Source organism: Eubalaena glacialis, chromosome 3, assembly GCF_028564815.1.
Source record: "Eubalaena glacialis isolate mEubGla1 chromosome 3, mEubGla1.1.hap2.+ XY, whole genome shotgun sequence".
NCBI lineage: Eukaryota > Metazoa > Chordata > Mammalia > Artiodactyla > Balaenidae > Eubalaena > Eubalaena glacialis.
The window spans coordinates 65,124,978-65,146,918 of record NC_083718.1 but is presented as its reverse complement, the minus strand read 5'-3'; the positions used below and the strand labels follow the sequence as shown (position 1 = coordinate 65,146,918).

The 21,941-nt window shown below is 34.2% G+C and overlaps 1 protein-coding gene across 4 annotated transcripts in view; it reads left to right on the top strand.

The window, feature by feature from the left end:
* Positions 1 to 21,941, top strand: part of DCAF6 (DDB1 and CUL4 associated factor 6) — a 166,001-nt gene that overhangs the window by 93,958 nt on the left and 50,102 nt on the right. For 3 of the 4 annotated variants that reach the window (XM_061183138.1, XM_061183136.1, XM_061183139.1), the window contains one exon: positions 9,260 to 9,319. The exons of the other annotated variant lie outside the window; for it this stretch is intronic. In XM_061183138.1, coding sequence (XP_061039121.1) covers positions 9,260 to 9,319 — 60 coding nt within the window. The remainder of the gene's footprint in view (positions 1 to 9,259; positions 9,320 to 21,941) is intronic. 4 annotated transcript variants of the gene reach the window in all.

Sequence of the window (21,941 nt, the reverse complement as noted above, 5' to 3'; positions counted from 1 at the left end):
ACCTATCTAAAGCCAGTTCTTCCTCTTATCCACTGTAGTTCACCTCCTTTGGTCTACTCAAGGACATCATTCCCGCATGTGCCCACTTCTCATTCATTATCTTTCTTCCTTCTCCCAATTAAACATTGTCCATCAGCATACAAACATATGTATTATCTCCCAAACTAAAACAAACAAACCTCCCTTGATTCTGTTCTCCCACCAACAATCAGCCGATTTCTCTGTTCCCCATTGGCAGCAGAACTTCTAGAAAAAATATATATGCTGTGTCCCTCTACTTCTTTACTTCCCCTTTCTCTTGAACCTGTTCCAGCCAGGATTTGGCCCCTGTGACTTCACTGAAACGGCTCTTGTCAAGGTCTTCTTTGTGGTTAGTTCTCGGTCAGTATCTTTTTCATTGTATCAGCAGACACAGCTGCTTACTTTATCCTTCTTGACACACTTTCATCACTGAGCTTACAAAACTTGGGTCACTCAGTTCTCCAGCCTCCTCGCTGGATTCTCCTTACTCTTCCTGTTCTTCCTTCTCTTAAACACTGAAGTGTCCCAGAATTTAGTTCTTAGACTTCTTTATTATCACTTATTCTCTTAATGTGGCTTAAAGTAACATCATCAGTGACATCCAGATTTACTGGTGAATTCTAGACTATTACAGTGAGTCCCTACTCAGTTTCTCCACTGGGATATCTGTTAGTTCTTTTCTTCCCTCTAATACTACTTGCTCCTTCTCTATTCTTCCCGTCGCAATAAATGGCAACTCCATTTTTCCTGTTATCTACACCAAAAACTTTGGGATCACTCTGCATCCGAACTATCAGCAAATTTTTCTGCCATTACCTGTAGTATATATCCCACATCCAGATATACTTCCCCCTCTGAACATTAGTGTTTGCTCTTTCCTTTGCCTGGAACACTCTTCCTCCAGATATCCATGTGGTTTACTCCCTCACATCCTTGAGGTCTTTGTTCAAAAATCATCTTAGGAGGAGAAGCCTTCCCTTATGACCATACATAAAACAACCACCACTCCCCCACAATCTTCATCACCCTGACCTTACCCTGCCCCATTCACTTCATAGCAATTATCCCTACTTGACACAGATAAATGCCTACATGTATATTATATATATGTGTGTATGTGTGCAGTGATGTCTGTTTTCCTCTCAAAACAAATGAGTAGGGACTATTTTTTTGTTCAATGTTTTATTTATCCCCAGAGCCTAAAACAATGCCTCATACCTAGTAGGTACTCAGTATTCTCTGCAGAATTTCATGTTATACTATTTTTATTTTTTATCTGTGACCACTGCCTCAGATAAAGTTTAAGAAAATGTTAAAGATTATGTAAATATTTTTCTGCTCAAAAGAAAAAGTAAATGATAATTCCAACATAAAAAGAAACATTTTAGCTGAAAAATGTAAAACTTTTACTTTTTAAAGGGCTCTCTACTAATAAATTTCAAGAGTTATTTCCAAATGCATAACTTTGTCATAATCTTAATTATTATTTGATTGAAATTAGTAGTTTTTGTATATAGAGTAAATGAGATAACTGATATTTTTCAATTTTTCTTAGTATTGTAAAAAGAGATGCAATTAGGAAAGGAATGTTCACTTTTAAATGTTTTGCTTATGGAAGATTTTACTTTCATTCCGTTTAATTACTTAAGTACCCTTAGAGAACTCTATGTGTCTAATTGATCATAGTTAAATAGAAGCATTTGGGTGTGCAAGTATGTATAGTTTATCATAATTTAATGATCAGTAATTTTTTGAGTAATTTGTTTTTAGTATTCCTCTATGAGACATGTGTTTTATTTATACCCTTCTGTCTTTAATGTATAATCAGATTCTTACTGTGTTCTGTTGTATTACTGTCTTTTCACCTTTCTTTTCCTATCTGTGTCAGAATTTCTAAGGGGGCCTGAGATAGCTTTGCTCCGTAAGCGCCTGCAACAACTGAGGCTTAAGAAGGCTGAGCGGCAGAGGCAGCAGGAGCTAGCTGTGCGTGCCCAGCAGCAGCCTTCCACCTCTGATCAGGCTTCTCCTGAGGGCTCTGCACAGGACCCTCAGGCTTCAGGTTGTTAATGTCACGTGTCCTTAAGCAGCTGGTAGAGTTGGTTTCTTAACACTGCTGCTGTGTAATAAGATGCTTCCCTTTTCCCCTTCCAAAGAAAGCTGATGCGCTTGCAGCTTTTCCCTCCGTTTCTTGCATATGGTGAAATTTATCATCACATGGCTAGAGGGACAGATTGGCAGCAGCACTTGCTAGAGAGACAAATATAAAATAGTCCATTATTTTATTTGTAGTTTTAGAGAAGAGCAAATACTTATTACTGTTATGGCTAATGAGATACTATGTAATAATCTAGTGAACTTAGAGCCTACATTGATAGTTCTATTGAAATTTCCTATATGCTGAAATGATATCTGTGCTTATGGCTCCTAGCTCCTCTTCTTTTTTTTTTTTGCTTTGAAAGTTAACCAGTATTTCTATTCCCACATAAACCTAGTAATGCTAGATTTTAGAATTATAATGTTGTTTGGCCGTTCTAGCATGCTGACTCAATCATCCCCTTCTGTAATTATTTGAAAAATTTCAATATTTGCTTACTTATTCCTCCTACACATAATCAACTTTCTGGTATACAGGGCAGCAAAAATATTTCAGTTTTATATTCCTGTGTTTCTGCGATAAAACTCTGATAAGACAGTAATAATCTGTGCCACTCTCTTTTTCATTGAGTATTTTAGTGGCTCAAGTTATTTTTATGGCCAAAAAGCTCATGATGCTCAATAAACATTTGTTGAAAGAATTAGTGAAAGATATCGCATAAAATAATCTGTCAACTTAATTCTTTCAAGATGGATAGTAGATACTATGTATCCTGTACTATAGGTACTATAGTAGGTGCTATCATACTAACGAGATTATACTACTTTGATACACTTTGTTTTGGCACCCTAAGGAGTGATGAGTTGGGAATTAATCACTTTGAGAACTCTGATTAAATTACTTGGAATTAATCTGTATATTGGTAGAACTGGACAACCTCCACTTTATAAATATCTGTTCCACTAAGTGCTGTGGTGATAAAAGCATATTATGTAATACCATGGTGAAATAAAATAGATTTAAATAACTGCAATATAGGTGTGATGTTTGGAACAAATTATGGACCTGATTTTTAACTTATTATTATATTAATGGAGAGAATATCAGTCAAGCAAAGAAGATGTCTCTCTCTCTGTCTTTTTTTGTTTTTTTCTACAGAGAAATCTTTTCCTATACTTAAAACTAACAAGAAAGTTTGATTAGATTACAGTTGTGACATTTAATAATAATACATTTTGCTATGATTTTGTGCTGTGTATAAAACTCTAGCTCAGGGGTTTTAAAAGTAAAAATATATAACATATAAAACAATAAGAAGGAAGATAAAATATCCCTACATGTATAAATATTTTTTAAATACTGAAATTTAGCAGATAACAAACCAAGTATTAAAGTGAATTTGAGTATAAAGCAAAACTGTCTACATTATCAGTAGGGAAATGTACATTGTGGACATTAGGAAAATATTGACATTCAGTCTTTATATCTAGTTTATCAATTTGAATCAAAGCAAGTTCTTTTTAGAATCAGAAAGCTTTAGGGTGATTATATGGTCTTTGTAAAATAAGATGCTGTTTTCCCAACTCTAAGCATCATTCTTATTAAATAGTACCTAGTTTGATAACCAGTATATTTTAAAAAGCCAAAGTTGAGTTAGATGCCTTGCCAGTTTTGAAGTTGAGAAACATGTTATCTTAATTTTGTTATTAAACAACTTACTTGGGCTGCTGAGGCTGCCCACGTGGACCAATCTTAGAGGCCCTTAGTGCTGTCACTCAGTGTATGTTGCTCCCTTCACCTACAAGGTGAAACACGTCATCTACATCATACGCTTTTAACATAGCATTCATATGAGACCCCTAGTAAGTCTAACCTGTAACATGGTCTGGGTTCATTTGTTAGTGTTACTTTTATCTTATTCTGTCCTCACATGTTAGGAACACTATTTGGTAATTAAAAACTTTAAGAATAGTTAAATAATGTATTGTTAGTTTGTTACAAAGGATAACTAATAAAGTATATATATATTTTGTCCATTTAGTAAATTTTGGATGCGAGGAAAGATGAGTTGACTTAATGCAAAATTCTTCATTTCAGAACATTCAAATTATAAAAATACAGAGTAGGAATTAAATTTATGAAATTCAACAGGGAGATAGGTTTTCTTTGAATAACAATTAGCAAAACATTTTCTTATACTTCATGATGTATGAATACAATTTTGTGTATGTGTATTATGGACATTAATTGATCCATTCACTCATGCTAGATGTTACTACTAAAATCATCAATATAGAATAACACAGAATTAACATTCTAGATTTTAACTTTTTAACAATAGAAGACTGTGCAATTCTCATAAAACATTTTCCCATTATATGTTGTTGTCTTCACAGTGTCAGCAAGTGATGATACTGTCAATAAATGATACTAATATCATTTTCTCACCTGTTTAAGCCGTTTAGGTATAAGATATTCAAAGGAGACATTAATGTGATTTGGAAACCAAGAAATTTTAACAAGTGTAGAATTTCTGAATGATTACATTGTCTGATAAATATTTTATTCTCTTTTCAAAATATAGGACTCATGAGAATATTTTGTGAAAGGCTAAGTGTAAGATGAATCTACCTAATACCTAATTTCTGTAGGAAAATGGGATCAAGCCATCAAGCCATTTTATAGAAATAATCTACATTTGAATGAGATCAAATGGGAAGGCGCCTGATGCCAATATTTCTTGGCAGTTGAAAACTAAAACATCATTCCAAGGCACCAAGTGCTATTTAAAATGAGCTAAGTAAGGTAGATGTTAAGATACGTTTAAACAATGGTTTCCCCCCCTTTTTTTCAGCTGTGAAATCAGAATTTCATGGAGAAGTTCTAATATAAAATACATAAAAGTGACAGTGTTGTGATTGAACATAAAGAGAGTTAAGAAATGACAACCCAACTCCTTGTCCTTCTTGCCACCCCCAAGCCACCTCTGCTCTCTGAAGCACACTTTGAACACCACTCCTCTAAAAGAATTTTTGACATCTGTAAATGATAATTATTCATAGCTAATTTCCAAAATTTTTATTTTTCAAAGTCAGTATATATATTTTTAAAATATTTTCTCTTTAGTTTTTTTTAAAAAGTGCATTTTTTTCTAGGCTTTTAGGAAATACATCACAACTCATTTCTAGTCTTTCAGTTTTTGTTTTTTTTTTAAATCATAAAGAGATGAATTTGCCTTCATCAGATCACTGCCTGGGTGTTCTTGTCCCTGGCCCTATGACAAATGACCTTGGGCAGGTCATTTGGCTGCTTTATACCTCAGTTTCCCAATTATTGATTTATTTAAGTAGCGTGGCCTGCCATAATTTATAGAGATGGCATAAGGATGGGATGGAGAATACTGTATAAAGTTTTTGTACTCCTAAGTAGAGCAGTACACATAGTAATGGACTATCTTAATTATAGTGACTTTAACTAACTACCTCAAGATGTCCTCATTTTACGGCCATGTAAGGTTGATAGCATTCAGGGTTTTGAATGAGCTGTATGTATGTTTATCAGATGAATGCCGTAAATAGCTATGGCAGAGGCATTCAGCATATGGCTGATTTTAAACCCAACTCTTTTTTTCCATTTCAGGTCCCCTGAAGTCATGGGTTGCTGGCTCCTGCTCAGAGTGACAACACCCTGTGGAGTCTGCTGGTACTGGCCCAACCACCACAGAGCCCCACTGGAGCATGGAGCCAGCCTAGAGAGGGTGTCAGGTAGGAACTGTTTTTTCACTTTATGGCACGGTTTTGCCGATTGGAAAAGAAAAAAGTAAATTTTATACCCCTTAAAGGGTATAAAACATTGGTGAATATTTTAAAGGGCTTTTCAAAACTGAGCCATATTGGAAAAAATCAGCACTTACCCGGTCCTGTGCAAGCAGGCTCTATACAACATCCAATTACCCACAGTGTCCATGATGTCAGTTACACGTAGCACTTCTCAAATGGATGCGTTTGACCCAGGTGTTTAGTGATTATAATAACATAAGCAGTTAGTAAATCAGATGTAATGTTGACATAGTTCTGTAAGTATTTCTTAACTACTTTGAATGATAGGGTCCTGAGCAAAACAGTGATGGGTCTCTTGGCACTTTAAATGCAGGACCATGCTCCATGTTTTTCAGAACAGCCTCCTATCATCATTTTTCATTCAACACCATGTTTCTGAAAAACAAGCAAGTAATAACATATATGCTGTCTAAGTAGTTTACATGGATTATCTCATTAAATCTTCACAAGAACAGTATGTGGTAGATATTGTAATTATCCCCATTCTACAGATGGAGAAACTGAGACTTAGAGACGTTAAATAACTTGCCCACGGTTACAGTATTACTGAGTAGGAAAGCCAGATTTGAACCCAGGGAGTCTGACTTAAAGAGTCCTTGTTACTTAGATTATAATTCCTTATTTTTTTCTACAGTTGAAAAAGTTCAGATGTCAAGGGGCTAAAGAAGTTTCTCAAAACTAAAACACGAAATTTTTGGAGATACACAGTAATTAACCATGAGACACCTTGAGCTTAGACTGAAGGAGCTTTTGCTTAAAGTTTATCTCTACTTTAAAAATAATAATAATCTAAGACATTTCCAATAGGCTGACTAACTGTATTGCATTTTATAATAAATTATCATTGGACCATATGGTCAGATTTTTATTTTGTGATAGTGCTTTCTAGAAGACATTTCACAGAAAGATGGAATAGAGTATGCAAACACTGAAGCAATCAGCATTGAACTAATACTTGTTTGTTTTTTTAATATTAGATACTCTGATGATTATTGTGTTAACATTTGGAAATACTTCTGTAAGTTGGAAGTTATGGGTATTGTATTTCTGAATATCTAGTGATATAGAAACATTTTACTTCAAATGTTTTATGTGACAGGAAAGTAATCCTTCCAAAAACAGTTGCATGGTACCCAAAATTAAAAATAGAATGGAAGCAATGATCAAGAAGGATTTCTTCTTAAAGATTGGTCTTCAACATGGAAAGAACGACAACTCCCCAGATATACACAATATCTGTGACAGACTGTAAAACCAAAACGGAAGCCCTTTTAGCTTAATATCTTTCTGTCTTAACCTAAACTTTGTTAATATTTTAAATACTTCAAGAGTTTGAAAACACACAATTTTGTGGAGATGATAGCATTCTAGATCCTTTCTCAATGTGTTTTATTTAAAAGCTTACATAAGATGCACTTTAATAAGATTTGTACATTCCATAATATTCATGAAAATATTAAATATTTGAAAAAAGATTGCTTGGAGAGTTGTTAGTTTTCTGAGGCTTCTTAATGAGAGTATAATGAAATGTATAACAAATCCAAAGGGATAAAAAATATTTCATAAGAGGCTTTCTAGGAAGATTTTCCAATATTTATTTCACTGTGACTCACATTTTTATTGTTTTTCTTAAAGAATATAATTTTGTTTGTCTCTAAAGACTGACTCATCTGCTCTTCAGAAAGAGCATAGATAGGAATGTTGTATCTAACTTTGAGATGGATATTTGAGAAGTCTTAGAAAAGCAAAGCAAAGCATGGCTAGATTAGGGAACCGATTAAAATACTATCATTCCTACTTTCTTTTTTGTGTAATACAGATCTGTTGAGCTGAATATTCTGATGAAGAGGTGATAAGTAAGGATACTTTAAGGAAAAGCTATTATTTAAATAATGATCATGCTTTATCAAAATCTAGTAATACAAAAATTTATGAGCACACTGGTTATCTCAGAAGGTAGACAATTTAAAATTGATACCAGTAGTCCCAGTAGCAGGATTCAGACTTTTTAAAGTGTACAAATTGAAGCAGTCAAGTGGTATAAAATTGCTAAGAATCAAGGATATTTTAGAAAACTTTTAGCTATTGAGTTAAGGACACTCTTAAATCAAAATACTTACCTTTGGGGGAATAATGTGCCATTATGAATAGAAACCGATCAGTCAAAAGTGCAGAGTTTTTGTTTTATTAACAACATTTGCTACGAACAGAGCGTAGGCCGTTAGAAACTAGGAATTATTCTTACAGTTAGTGGACAGCTATGCTTGCTATCCACATTTTCCCTCTTCCTGTAGCTTCACTAGCACACTAGAACCCAAGCCAGGAATACTAGCCACCTCCTTCTGTTCCCCAGTCCCTTTCTTAGTTACCAGGTCCCTAGGATGACCAGGAAGGAAGGAGAGTGTTGGATCTAAAAATGTGACTTGTCCTCTGTCACATGGCTAATTATTGTCAAACCAGGGTTGGAATCAACACTGACTAACTCTAGACCAGTGCTTTTTCCATTTTATCATGCTGCCTTTCGTTATACCAGTGTTTTTCAAGCAATAGAACCCATTTATTTATAAAACAAATTATTTTACATAGAAACTCAGTATATCCAAAGGATAAAAATAAAATGTTCTGTTTGAAGCCAAGGTGGAAAGCATGAAGCCCAGACCATAAGCCTTCTCGTTGCCTCTCTTTTCCTTTTCTCACCTGGCACCTAAAGAAACCTAAGCCTTCACAGTACAGTTTTAATATGCACAACATACCATAGAGTTTTAAAAGTTATCTATGTTTCTGTAATGGTAATTACTTCATTGAATATTTCTCTTATAAACTATTTTCTTTGTCTTAAATCTTCACTGGAGCTCTTTTTTCAGCTCAAGATAACATCTAGCTAAGTGTAGTGAACATCTTATTTCAGGCTCTGAATCCTCCAATCCTAAATGAAAGCCATCTTGAGGAGCTGGAGACAGGGCTTGAGAAGGACAAGGAGTCTTCCTTTTAGTGAGGGAGATACACTGTTTCTATTTTATCTACCTTGCACCTTGTGCCTGTGCTAAATGAATTTGATAAATGGTATATGCATGGAAGTAGAAGAATATTTTCTCAACTCATTCTCAAAGTTGCTAAATGCTTGCCTGGAATAACATATCTTAAGCACATGGCCCTGCTTACTCACTGCTTGGGAAACACACGACAGTACTTACTTCTATTCCCCAACCTTATACATTTGTTTCTTAAGCTTAGAGATGATCATAACATTGCTGTGCAGTTTTCTGCTGCTTACTTTTAAGTTGAAATCTCATTTTTGTTTCAGATTCTCCTTCTTCTGTGGTTAACAAACAGCTCGGATCCATGTCACTTGACGAGCAACAGGGTGCGTGCAACAGGAGATGCGCTATGCCCATCCATCCATAGTTTTATTGCAATGCATAAACCAAGCTCTCTCTCACTTTTTCAAAGCATTTCATTTTGATTATGGTCTGATAGTCAGTATTTTGTGGGCTGAATTACCTTAGGTGGTATTATGCACAAAGGGCCTCCTTGGCCTATACAAATTATTTTCTGTATAAGCTAATTTCTACCTTTGGCCCTTTATGCCAACTTTGGAATCTCTTCCTATAATAGTATTATAATGGATATAATATCGATCCTTTTTTTAATTCTATCTATCATAAAATTGTGTAGAACTGTGGATGTGAGGTTAGCATATTACCTAGTGGCTAATTTAGAAAAAGTTATTTGAACATAGTAATGTTCTGTATTACTGCATTGCTATAATAATGATACTTGATTTTATGTCTCACTTATCTGGTAGTTAAACTCCTGATAGCTTTAACTTTAAGGAATACAATTATGAATGCAGAGATAAGCTCCAAAGCCACCAATCAGAAGGGAAAATAGCTTCCACTTCCCCTTGCACTCTTGAAGTAGGAGAGGTATAGAATCCACCTTGAAGCCTTGAGCGGAGGCTGATGAAGTAGATTTTACAAATATTTTTAAAAAATTAAAAAAGAATAACTTAGCACTGTAGCCGTAAGCTTTAGTTGGCTAAAAGTTTACATATGTAGGATGACTCATTGGTCAACAGTATCGGGGAAATGAAATATTGATGAAGTACCTATTTAGTGTGAAATAGATCTAATTTTAACTGTCTTCTTAGAGAATTATTCAGAAACTAATTTTGAAACAAATTAGAAAACTTCTGTACATTTGATCTTACTATTCTTTGTAGACCTGAGTTGACAGATATTTGCTATAGATTTTTCTGTTCTTGAGAATGAATGAATGAATTAGTAAATGAATTTGAGAACTAAGAAATTATGCGTGCTTTATCTTTATACATTTATTGTAGAGGTATTATCAGTAAAGAATAATTAAGGTATAAAATAATTATAGCGTTATATTATAATATATTTTACTACTGTTTAAAACTGCTCTCTAATGAAATAATCTGTTTTTGGTAAGGCTATATGAATGTAAATACTACCAGAGGGTTTGTAGCCAAATTCATATTTTATTTAATCTTACAGAATAATTTCCATAGAATTATATTGAATATTATATTTAAGTTGGTAATTAATGTACATATATGTTATGGCATATGACAGAAAGAGATGAGAATAAAGGATAACTCCCATATTTTTGCCATCAATGCCTGGGTAAATGATGGTACCATTTACTAGGGTAAACTAGTTCGGAGGCAGAAATCAAAAGGTTCTTTATTTTTCTGGCCATGTAAAGTATGGTATGCCTTTTAGTCATGTGAGTAGAGATGTTATATAAAAGGTCAGATATTGCATAGGTTTGGCAGAAGCTGCATGATGATAGAACGTCATCAATGTAGCTTTGCAATAAGTTCTCTGAGCAGAAATGTTCTAATGACAGTATATCCAAATGAATTAAATCCTAATTTTACATGCCTTTTTGTTCAGCAGGATGACATCTTTTAAAGTACTAGGGACTTCTACATTATAGGCTTATATTACCTAAAGATAACCTCTACTCTACAAGTTAACAGAAACTTCCCACAACTGTCTTTCTCACCTGGACTAATGCAGTAACCTCTTAACTGGTTTCCTCACATCCACTCAGGCTGTATTTCTTCTCTACCAACAGCCAGAGTGAACTTTTAAAAATGTAAATCTAATCATGTCTTTCACCTGCCTAAAACTTTTAAACTGTGTCCATTTGCCCTTAGGCAATCTAAATCCATACCGCTTGGCTTGCAGAACTGTACATGACCTGGCCCCTTCCCTCACTCACTAAGCTCTTGCCAATTAAGCCTTCTTTCAATTTTTCTAACACTCTAAGCTCGTTTCCCTCTCAAATCTCTTGTATATGGTATTCCCTCTACCAAAAATGCTTTTCCCTTTAGCAACTTCTACTCATCAAAACTCACTTAGATATTACTTTCCCAAAAGTAATATGACATTCTAATCTGAAATAGTTCTCCCCTCTTTTTCTCTTTGTGACCTGCTATATTCCTTTGTTGCATTTGTCAAAATTTGTAATCATACGTTTATTTAAGGGATTGTTTGTTTAACTGCCTATCTTTCTCCGTATTCTCTAAATGTTTTCATTCACTATAATATATTCAGTGCCTAACATCATATCTGTTTTCATTAAACAGTAAATATTTGTTGAATGAATGAGTAAATCAATTCTTTAAGCAGTGGGATGCTATAGAAATTATTCCAGTTTGGGAGAAACATGACCAGATTTATGTCTTAGATCATTTTGGCAGCTTTATAGATGCCTGATTGGAAGGGAATAAAATTGAAAACAGCAAAACTACATAAGAGGCTATTGCAGTAGGCCAGGTGAGAGATGATGAGGGGTCCAGTCTAAGGTGATAGCAGTGGGAAATGAGAAGAATAGACAGATTTTTTTAAATATTTAAGAGCTAGAATTGATGGGACTTTGAGACTGATTAGTTATTAAAAATGAGAGAATGATATCCAGGTGTCTTGATAGGGTGATAGATAGTAATACTGAACCAAGATAGGGATTTCAGGAGAAACAGCCGGTTATAGGGGGGAAAAGGTACATGCGATTTTCTTGATATGTTGAGTTTGAAGTACCTTTGGACATCCACATGGAGAAATATCATAGACAGTTGGATGGAGATATGATATGTTTCTGGAAGTCACCAGAGAAGCCTGAGATGGAGATAAAAATTAGGAATCGTCAATTTACAGATAACAGTTGAAACCACGAGAGTAGATAAAATTGTCTAGGAAAAGAGGATAAAGTGAAAAGAGGAAAGTCTGTGCTACAAGGAGCAAGCAGAGAAAAGTATCTGGCTAAGGAGACAGAAAAGGAACGATCAGAGAAATAGGGCAGAAAGAATGCCATAACCAAAGTCAGGAGAAAAGAAAAGTTCAAGGAGGAACTGGTCAGTAGTGCATTGTGAAGCAGTGAAAGGATAGAGAAATGTTTTTGAATTTGGCACTATGTGAGTTACTGACTGCTTCGGCACTGCAGTTATATGTGGAGGCAGAAGCCAGATAGCAGTGGTTTGAGGAGAAAGATTTTTTTTAAAAAGTGGACACATTGGTATGTAGATGACTTTCAATAAGCTCAATTAAGAATGAAAAGATAGAGAAAAGGTAATGTCTGGGAGGGAGTTATAATTTCAGAACTGAGCATGTTTATAAAATAAGAAAGAATCTTTGTAGAAGAGGTTAAAGGTATAGGGAATAGTTGATGCCCCCAGATAGGCTATTATTTCAAGTTTTAATCTTTGTCAAGACCCTTGTTCTCTATTTTACCCTGTAGAATGGAAAAAGTAGTACATTTAATAAGTTTTTTCCTGAGTATATCTCTAATGATTATTTTAAGCATATTTTAAATGTCTTTTTCATACTTTTAAAAGACACTAATATATTTTTTAATTGATAATTCAGTTTTATACTTACCTGACAGTATTCATCTTCCAGGTGTCCAGGTGCTTTTACATGTTGCCTAATTTAATTTCCCATAGTAGTTCATAGATTTTTTTTCTTTTTTTTTTTTAATTTATTTTTTGGCTGTGTTGGGTCTTTGTTGCTGCGTACGGGATTTTCTCTAGTTGCGGCGAGCGGGATCTGCTTTTCGTTGCGGTGCGACGTCTTCTCATTGCGGTGGCTTCTCTTTTGCGGAGCACGGGCTCTAGGCGAGCGGGCTTCAGTAGTTGTGGCTCGCAGGCTCAGTAGTTGTGGCTCGTGGGCTCTAGAGCAGAGGCTCAGTAGTTGTGGCGCACAGGCTTAGTTGCTCCGCGGCATGTGGGATCTTCCTGGACCAGGGATAGAACCTGTCCCCTGCATTGGCAGGCGGATTCTTAACCACTGCGCCACCAGGGAAGTCCTAGATTTTCTTTGTTCTTAGGGGTTACTAGGCTAAAAATGTTCCTAATAAAATTTTTAAAATTGTAATTGACTTGTTTCATTGAAAAGATTTCTTTAAATAATTATATACACATTATTGAACTGGTTGATTGCAAACAGTGTTTTTGCTTATTTATCTTGAATTTTTTTAAAAAGCACCATACTTTGTCTAATATATTTAGTGTAAACCTTAAGACCATAAATGCAGCTGCCTGGTTGCCTCAATAGTTTTTATTTTCTTTTATCAAAATATTTTTTAAAGAAATAAATGATAGGGAAATAAGTGTACAGCATGCACATTGTTTTTATCCTGTGATAAAATACTTTGCACTACTCTCCAAATTTAGGGCTGTGGGTACACACATTGACAACCCTTCTGTGCTAATTAGAAAGTAATTGAATAAGCACAGTTACATCTGTCATGCATTTTGTTTAGTTTGAACAATATATTTTAATGAGTAGTTTTGATTTTCCTTTTATTTATATCTCTGTTATAACTACTATATTTTAAGGGGGAAAATCCTCTTCTGACATATTTCTCTTGCCTCTTACTAAAACTAACAAATTTTTCCTGTTAAAAATATTTAGGCCAGAAATTCCCCCTTCTTTTATTAACAATAACAACAATAACAAAAGAAACCTATAATCTTAACATTTAATTTTTGAGGGGGTATGAGGAATTAATTTTGCCTGAGTTTTAAATTTTTGCCATGACTCTAGCAAGTTGCTTTATATTCATTTTACAGTGATAATCATTAAGTGGAAGTTGATAATGCCATTAAGTTTGAAACTTACACCTATAGGCAATTGTGCATCTGTCAGACACTCATTTTCTACTCTAGATTTAAAGAAATAAAAATGCTAATTTGTAAGCATTAGAAACATAAATGCTAATTATCCATTATTTTACATAAGCAGACTTCTTTTGACATTAATAAAATGTTTACTTACAGAAAGAGACTGGTGGATGATCAGAAAGCAGTGAAACAGATTTTACTAATTCTACTAGGGTAGACTGGGAATGGAAAAACTGGACCTGTCTTGCATTAAGTATTATTTCCTTAAGATTATATACTGTCACCAAGTTGAAATTTTATTTTAATAATATCATCTTGATGATAGTACATCAAGCAATATTTTAAATTGCCATTAAATGTACTTTGACAACTCTAATTTTTATTAAATAAATATCTAATGATTGAAGACTGCTGTATTAGTGGGAAATATAAGTTCAGTATTCATCACACTGGACTACCTCTGTATATGTCGTATTTTAAATTCTAGAAAATAAAGTTAGTGAAATCAGACTTCATTTAGACTTTTTTTTATATTCCTTAGAACTAGTTATCACTTAGTTGCCTAGAATGAAGTAGCTAATCCCCTTTTCCCCAACTACTAGTCTAGATTCTTAAAATTAGTGGTATATTTCATCTTTGGAAGTTAAACACTGTTTAATTTTTATTGCATATGCTTACTTGTTCCACTCTCCTGCTAACCAAATCAATATCTGTATTTCTAGTTAAATTGTTTTCTAACTCAGAATTGTCTATGATAAAAATAAGTGACATTTATTGAGTTTTTAATATGTAACTGGCACTGTGTTAAGAATTTTGTATGTATTATCTCATTTGTTGTAATTTAATGAGGTGAATACTAATGTGATCCTCATTTTACTGATGAAGAAACTAAGACTTCAAGAAATCTGTAAAGACAAGTGAAATAAGTGGTGGAGCCATATTTGTATATCTGTTTCATTAATTCAGCTCATATTAAATGCCTGTTACCTTGTGGCAAATACTGGGCTTGGCACCAGTTTGCATGAATGAATAAAGCTAATGATCCCTTTGCTTGGAACAGATTTGATTAATAATAATAATGATAATAATAATAATAGAGTTGATTAACCATAATAATAACAACATAGACACTTACATTTTCTTTGTGCCAAACATTACTTTGAGCAATTTTTATATGTTTATTTACTTAATCCTCACCAAAGCCGTATACAGTAGGTACCATTATTATCTCCATTTTCAGATGAGGAAACTGAGGTAAAGAGAGGTTAAGAAACTTGTCCAAGGTCACACACTGTGTGTCTGTGTTAGAGATGTGATTCAAATCCAAGCAGCCTGGTTCCAGTGTCTGTGATCGTAACCACTATCCTTTGCTTCATCTAACAGTAAAGACAGAGGATGAAAAAAATAAATACAAGTGTCCTAAGTGTTATAAAAGAGGAAGTAAGGTTCAATCGGGAGCATATGAATGAGTCTTTGTCTCTTCTGGTAGGGGGCCAAATAAGGCATTCCTGAGGATGAGACATTTTAGCTGCAATCTGAAAGATGAGTATGAGTAAGTTAGGTCAAGGAGAGGGAGGAAAGGGGATCATGAATAGCATGTGCAGAGGCTCTGAGATAATCACATTAGAATGACTAGAAGAGTCCCAGTATGGCTGGCGTTTGCTCTGGCTTCAAGAGATAGGTAGAGTGCAGATTGAGAAGGACCTTTTAGACTTTTTTAAGGTTTTAGATTTTAATTTAGGAACAGTAGGAAGCTAATGAAGGATTTAAAATAGGGAACATGGCCTGATCTGGTTTGTTCTGAATAGAGTATGAAAAATTGATTAGAGACTAATAAATCACTTAGGAGGTTCTTCTGGTAATAAGGATTTTGACCTGGTGATAGAAGTAAGGTAGCGATGTGAAGAGATTCATGAAATATTTCAAATGTAGAGTATATGGGATTTGATGAACGAGGCAAAGGATTGAGGAGGAGTCCAGAGTATAAATTGCAGTAACAACTACAGAATTTCTACATGGGGGTGGTTTAGCAATGGCAGTCTGGTTGGAGGGAGCAGGGTCAGGGTGTGTCTTAAATCTGTTTTTATACAGTAAATGCAATGTTTTGACTTAGATTATACATTTATTTGTGGTGGTTTGGGAAAGGTAGTAATAGAGGCTAGCAGGTGACATTTCTGGGGCTGCAAGGGTAAATCCCAAGTTTTGACTGAGTACAATTGATTGGCTACTTCCTGAAATAGATAACCCTGGAAAAGGAAGAATATATGGGAGAGGATGTATAGAAGGAGGTGGAGATCACAAGCTTAGTTTGAATATGTTGAATTTGAATTATCTGTGTGAGGCATCCAAGTAGGAAAGTCTGTTGGGCAGTTGATTGTATCGTTGTGGTGTTTAGCAAAGATGGCAGAGCTAGAGACGTAAATTGGAGAATTTTCTGCATGTAGATGATAATTGAAGGTATGAAAGTAGATGAAATCATCTAGGATGAAAGTAAAAAGTGAGACATCTAAAACATCTCAAAAAAAATCAGAAAAAACTCCAGAATTAATTATTTTGCTAGAGGAGAGGTGATAAAGGAGATGGAAAAGTAACAACCACATTGAAAGGTAATAGGTAAAGTAGAACAATGTGATGTCATGAGATCAAAAGAAGAGAAATTTTCAAATACAAGAGAGTTGTCTATTTGCTGCTGAGAGGTCAAGTATAAATGGGTTCTAAAAATTCTCCACTAGATTAATCAACATGGAGGTGATCAATCTCATTAGTGAGAGCAGTTTCACCGGGCTGATAGGGGCCAGAGTAGAGTAGGAGAAGATGAAAAGTACTTCTCAATGGAGATGAGAATTAAGAAAAGTAATTCAAAACGATAAGCAAGAAGGACAGTAGCTGGAGGGGAAAGTGGTTAAAGAGAGTGTTCTCCTAAGCTGTCTACCTCATTTGTTCATTTTCATCTGGAAGTCACATTTTATCATGTTAAGTAATCTGTTCAATCAGAGTATGACAGACAGGTTTGATTTTTTAATAGAGAATATAGGTGAGGAAACAGTCATAAAAAGAAAAATCTTGGATGAGAATTTTGGCAGGATTTATGTGCCACATGAGGTACGCATTTTTACTTATTTTCTTTCTATCTGTTCTCCCTCCAAACTGAAAGTGAACTAGGAATAGAAGACTTTTATGAACAGAGGGGTATAAGACTAACAGTTCTGAAGTACAGGGAAAGAAAGCCTAGGTAGCACAGGTAAAATGACTACTACATTTCAATCCATAAATTTTAAATATTAGAGGGAAAATGGAACCAGGCACAGTCTGATTCTGTATGTATCCCAACCCCATGTTTAAGTTCAATTCACATTTCTGTGTTATGTCATGAAAAAAGGTATTGGATTAAAGTTATTGTCATTGATATACAGGTTGAGTTTTGATTGTCAGGAAGAAAATTTGACTAGGATATTATTTCCAAAAGATTACATAGGAGAGATTTCCTAGTAAATATCAGTATTAAAGTTGCACTTTGTTTTTGGCTTTCATAAAATAGTTAATTTCTTTATAAAGTCAGATTGCACTAGTGAGAACACTCAATTTTAGAATAAAAGCCTTGCCTCACAGTCACCTATGTGGTGGATAGGAGTTCTCTGTTTAGAATCTACTCCTAGAAACAGTTTCTGCACTTTGAATCAGAATATGCTTCCTTATACAAATGATTGGAAAACCTGGATATCCAGTAGTCTGAGGTATGCAGAAAAGTTACAGGTTCCTGACCTATAAAATTGGAAATTTTGCATTGGCCTAGAAATGATACTTGAGAAATTTGCCTTTTCTTCTATGTATGCCAAGCAAGTTGGGGTGCAAAATTTGGGGAGATAGTTGAGCTTTATCATTGCTATGTCAGTATTTTTTCAGAGGATTTCATCATATATTTTGTTTCCTTTTAGATTGATTTTTATTTTAAACATTTGGCAAAATAGAAGGAAAAATATTGACAAGTTCATTGTGCAATAGAAAATCCCTGAGGCAAAGAATATATTATTTCTGTATGATCCACAGGATATCTAAGCTACTGTAGGTGATTAATGGATGATTGTACAGTTAGAATAGTGACCCAGCAGCAGAGGAAATGTTGGGCATAGTGGTTCTAAACAAATTATTGTGGCCATATGCTACTAAATTATCATTTTGATAACTTTGTTTAAATTTATACATAGGATGGGTCTCCAGGGATATCCTAGCTAAAAGACCAAACAGCCATATCAATATTTAGATGATATACAAACCTAGTTACCAAGATAGCATATTTTATACTACTTTCAGCATGTTTTTTTAGAACCACAAATGATTAACTTCATAGTTGAAATGCACAGATTGAATGGTTTGAAAACATGTGTATTAACCAAAAAAAAGAAGTTTATTTGTGGTTCTTATTGTGAATCAAAGCTTGAAAGATACCTAATTAAAGTTCAAAGAAGTTGCTTTCAAATTGTATTCCAGCCCATTCTGAGATTTTTTTCTGAGCCAATGCATTAATCTGAAAGGGCTCTTTCGGGAAAGGATCTCTTAAATTTGCTTCCCAGAATCTCATGTTACTGACTATTCACTTCTAACTCCAAAAAATGAAGTCTTTTACAGTATATTGTCTTGATTATTATGTGGTTATGACTGTGCTTGCTAAAGCATGTATTTTAATGGATGGTCGTTTGCCTGGATAGAGACCGCTCTAAGCTACTAACATCATCAGTTGTTTTTAATAATTAAACTACAAAGCAATATATATGGCCATCTTAGCAGTGTTGAACAAGTTAAAAGTGATTTTTTTCCCCCCACTACACTGTCCTTGTGCTGAGTGCACCACAATTAATTTTATTCTCCTATAATGTTTTTAGAGTGAGAAGAAATAGTTCAGTCTCTCAGTGCCCTGGAAAAGATACAGTGTAATTTTCCAATACTCTGATACCAAACTGACAGTTTGGACTACCAGAACTTTTATCAGTTAAAGTTGCTGATATGAATTATACATCACTTCTGAGAAATAACAATACCAGCAGTTGATATTTCTTAATTAAAATATTTATTTAAGGAATCGTATTTTCTACTTAGTATTCAGATTATTTCCAAGACAGTATAGTAAGTAGGAACTTCATATAGAAAGAAACTTAGGTTACTAGAGAAAAAGAATCTAGCTCATTATCATCAGTTTCATCATCTATAAAATGGAGATTAAAATATGTGCTACAGAGATTTAACAAAGGATACATATATATCCTGGGACATAGTAATGTTCAAGAAATTTTAGTTACTGTTATGATGGTGCGTTCTACATAAAGTCATTGGGTTTGGTGAAGTTCTAAACCCTAAGGCTGTTAAATTAAAATCTCTACTTGTTAAGCAAAATATATCAGTAATAATATATTTCTGTGCATGTAAGGCTTTGAATAATACAGTTTTTAGAATGTGTTTGCTAATCCAACTTTTAACACACAGAGCAAGTTATGGAAAATTAAAATGGTTACAAATATTTCTTCAAATAAAGCAATAATAAAATTTATTTTTTAGTTCTTTAAAGTAGATTTTTTATAGACCTTTTTAGCTTAAAATATGCACTTCATCAGAAACAATTTGTTAATTAATTTACTAGTAAACCAGTGATCTACATTTCCGAGAAAATTCAATTCGATAGGTTGTATATGGTCAAGAAGAGGAGTATTAAACTAGCAAGAGTAGAATGGAACAAGGCTAGGAAATGGATTTTTAAACCTCAGATATATACTTCCATTAATGCCTCAGTTGAAGAAACCACGTTCTGCACTGCGCAGTGTTTCTGCCAGAGACATTATTTATATGCAGTCTACAAGGAGATAACTAGACTAGGGGTCTGAAGTATTTGTAGCTAACAGAAATAATGTGATGGGCCAATTTTACTCCGGGCTGATGACTTCATTGACAACTTAAATGAACAAATTCTGTCAACTATAGTCATTTTATAAATTAAGTGAGTACTACTGTGTTTTACATGATTTTTACTATATTCCAGAGAGATTAAATAATAACTTGGTAGTAGATAACCTAGGAAGAAGGTTTGAATTAACATTGATCATCTCAGGAAGCTTCTTGCTTTTGGAGGTTGGGGGTGCTCTTGGAGGCTGGTAGATATTTTCTACACCATTTTGACTTCTTAACAGCTAGCTATTTGTCTACTATATTCCTTTAGTCATAGCATGCAAATATCTATAGCTGCCTCTAATTTTACTCAAAAAGGAAGTTTTGATACAGCATTTAAATGGCTTCTTTTTTTTAATTTTTATTGGGGTATAGTTGATTTACAGTGTTGTGTTTGTTAGTTTCAGGTGTTAAATGGCTTCTTAAAACTTACGCTTCCATAACCAAGGTAGACCTATGAAATTTAACCCTACAATTTTCTCACACCTGCTTTTTTTTTTTCCCCTATTTCTTCTCTACTTTAAAAGAAAAATAATAACAAAGCACTTTACAAAATGTTGTGAGAGATAATGAAAGAAGTAGCCCCAGCTCTACCTCTTAGTTTCCTTGATCATTCATTTAGTCTTTCAGCTATCTTAACCAATTCCAGATCCCTAAGGATGACTGCGGTTTTGGCAGCAGTGGGACAGAAATTTTAGCAACATAACTAAAGAATAAGGGAAAACTATATGTGGACAAATGACTAACAGCAGATTTTTCAAAGATTGTCAAGGATAAGACAGATATTTTTAAAGTCCTGTTCAGGAATTCCCTGGTGGTCCAGTGGTTAGGACTCTGGCATTCATTGCCGAGGGATCAGGTTCAGTCTCCGGTTGGGGAACTAAGATCCCACAAATCATGCGGCGCAGCCAAAAAAAAAAAAGTCCCGTTCTTGATAATTTTATGTAAGTTAAAGGTATGTTAATTCAGTTATTTTATCAGAATGCCATTTGGTAAAATACCTCCTCTAAAACATTGAATGTAATATCGAATCTTTGAAAGTCGTAATGGATTGTTAATTTTTTTTCCAGCAGCTGTTTATATCAAGGACATAATCATAACAAAAGTAGTACAGAAACAAAGTGAATTTATCATTTGGTAGGCCAGCTTTATAATTGATTCATACTTTTATTTTCAAATAGCAATTAGTGTTATAGGAGAGGATTTCTCAGGAGTTAGAAGTGAAGACACAAGAATTGATAATCCTGAGTTTTATCAGCTTGGCTTCTCATCTCTTGGGGAGAATCCTTTTTCCTTTCTGCTACAGTTCTGTATTTTTAAGTCTTGTTAATTGTCCTCTCACAGGGTAAAAGCTAGAGCAGAGTTTCTATCAGATTCTCTTTTAGTAAGTGCTCCACCGTCTTCAAGAGGAATGCAAAAAGATATGTCCTTCATTGCAGTATAAACCAAAAATCCTAAGTAATTTTGATTTCATTAAGTTTTTAATGCTTTTGTTGATACTGTTTTCAAGACAGAAAGCTTATTTTTAGTACTGTTATATCAAGTCCTTGAACTTGTATCGAGAAAACAATTATGACACAGAAGAGTTTCCTTTCTGCAAGCGACTGGCAGAAATGTTACATGTTTGATTATATAGCAGTTTTTATTCCTTATACATTTTAATGTTCCCCCAAGCTGTTATTCATCATAAAAAGAAAAAAACTTTAAAGCCCTATTCAAATTTGTCTTTGAATATCCATGTACTCCTTTTGGGGGGGAGGGGAGAGGTGACTTCAAAGTGGTTTGTATCCATTTCTGTAGCGTTTCTTGATTCTTATTTATTACCATTTTACAAAGATTTTATATGTTGAGATGGATGTATATTATGATTATCACCTATAGACTCTTCAGGTGGAATTGC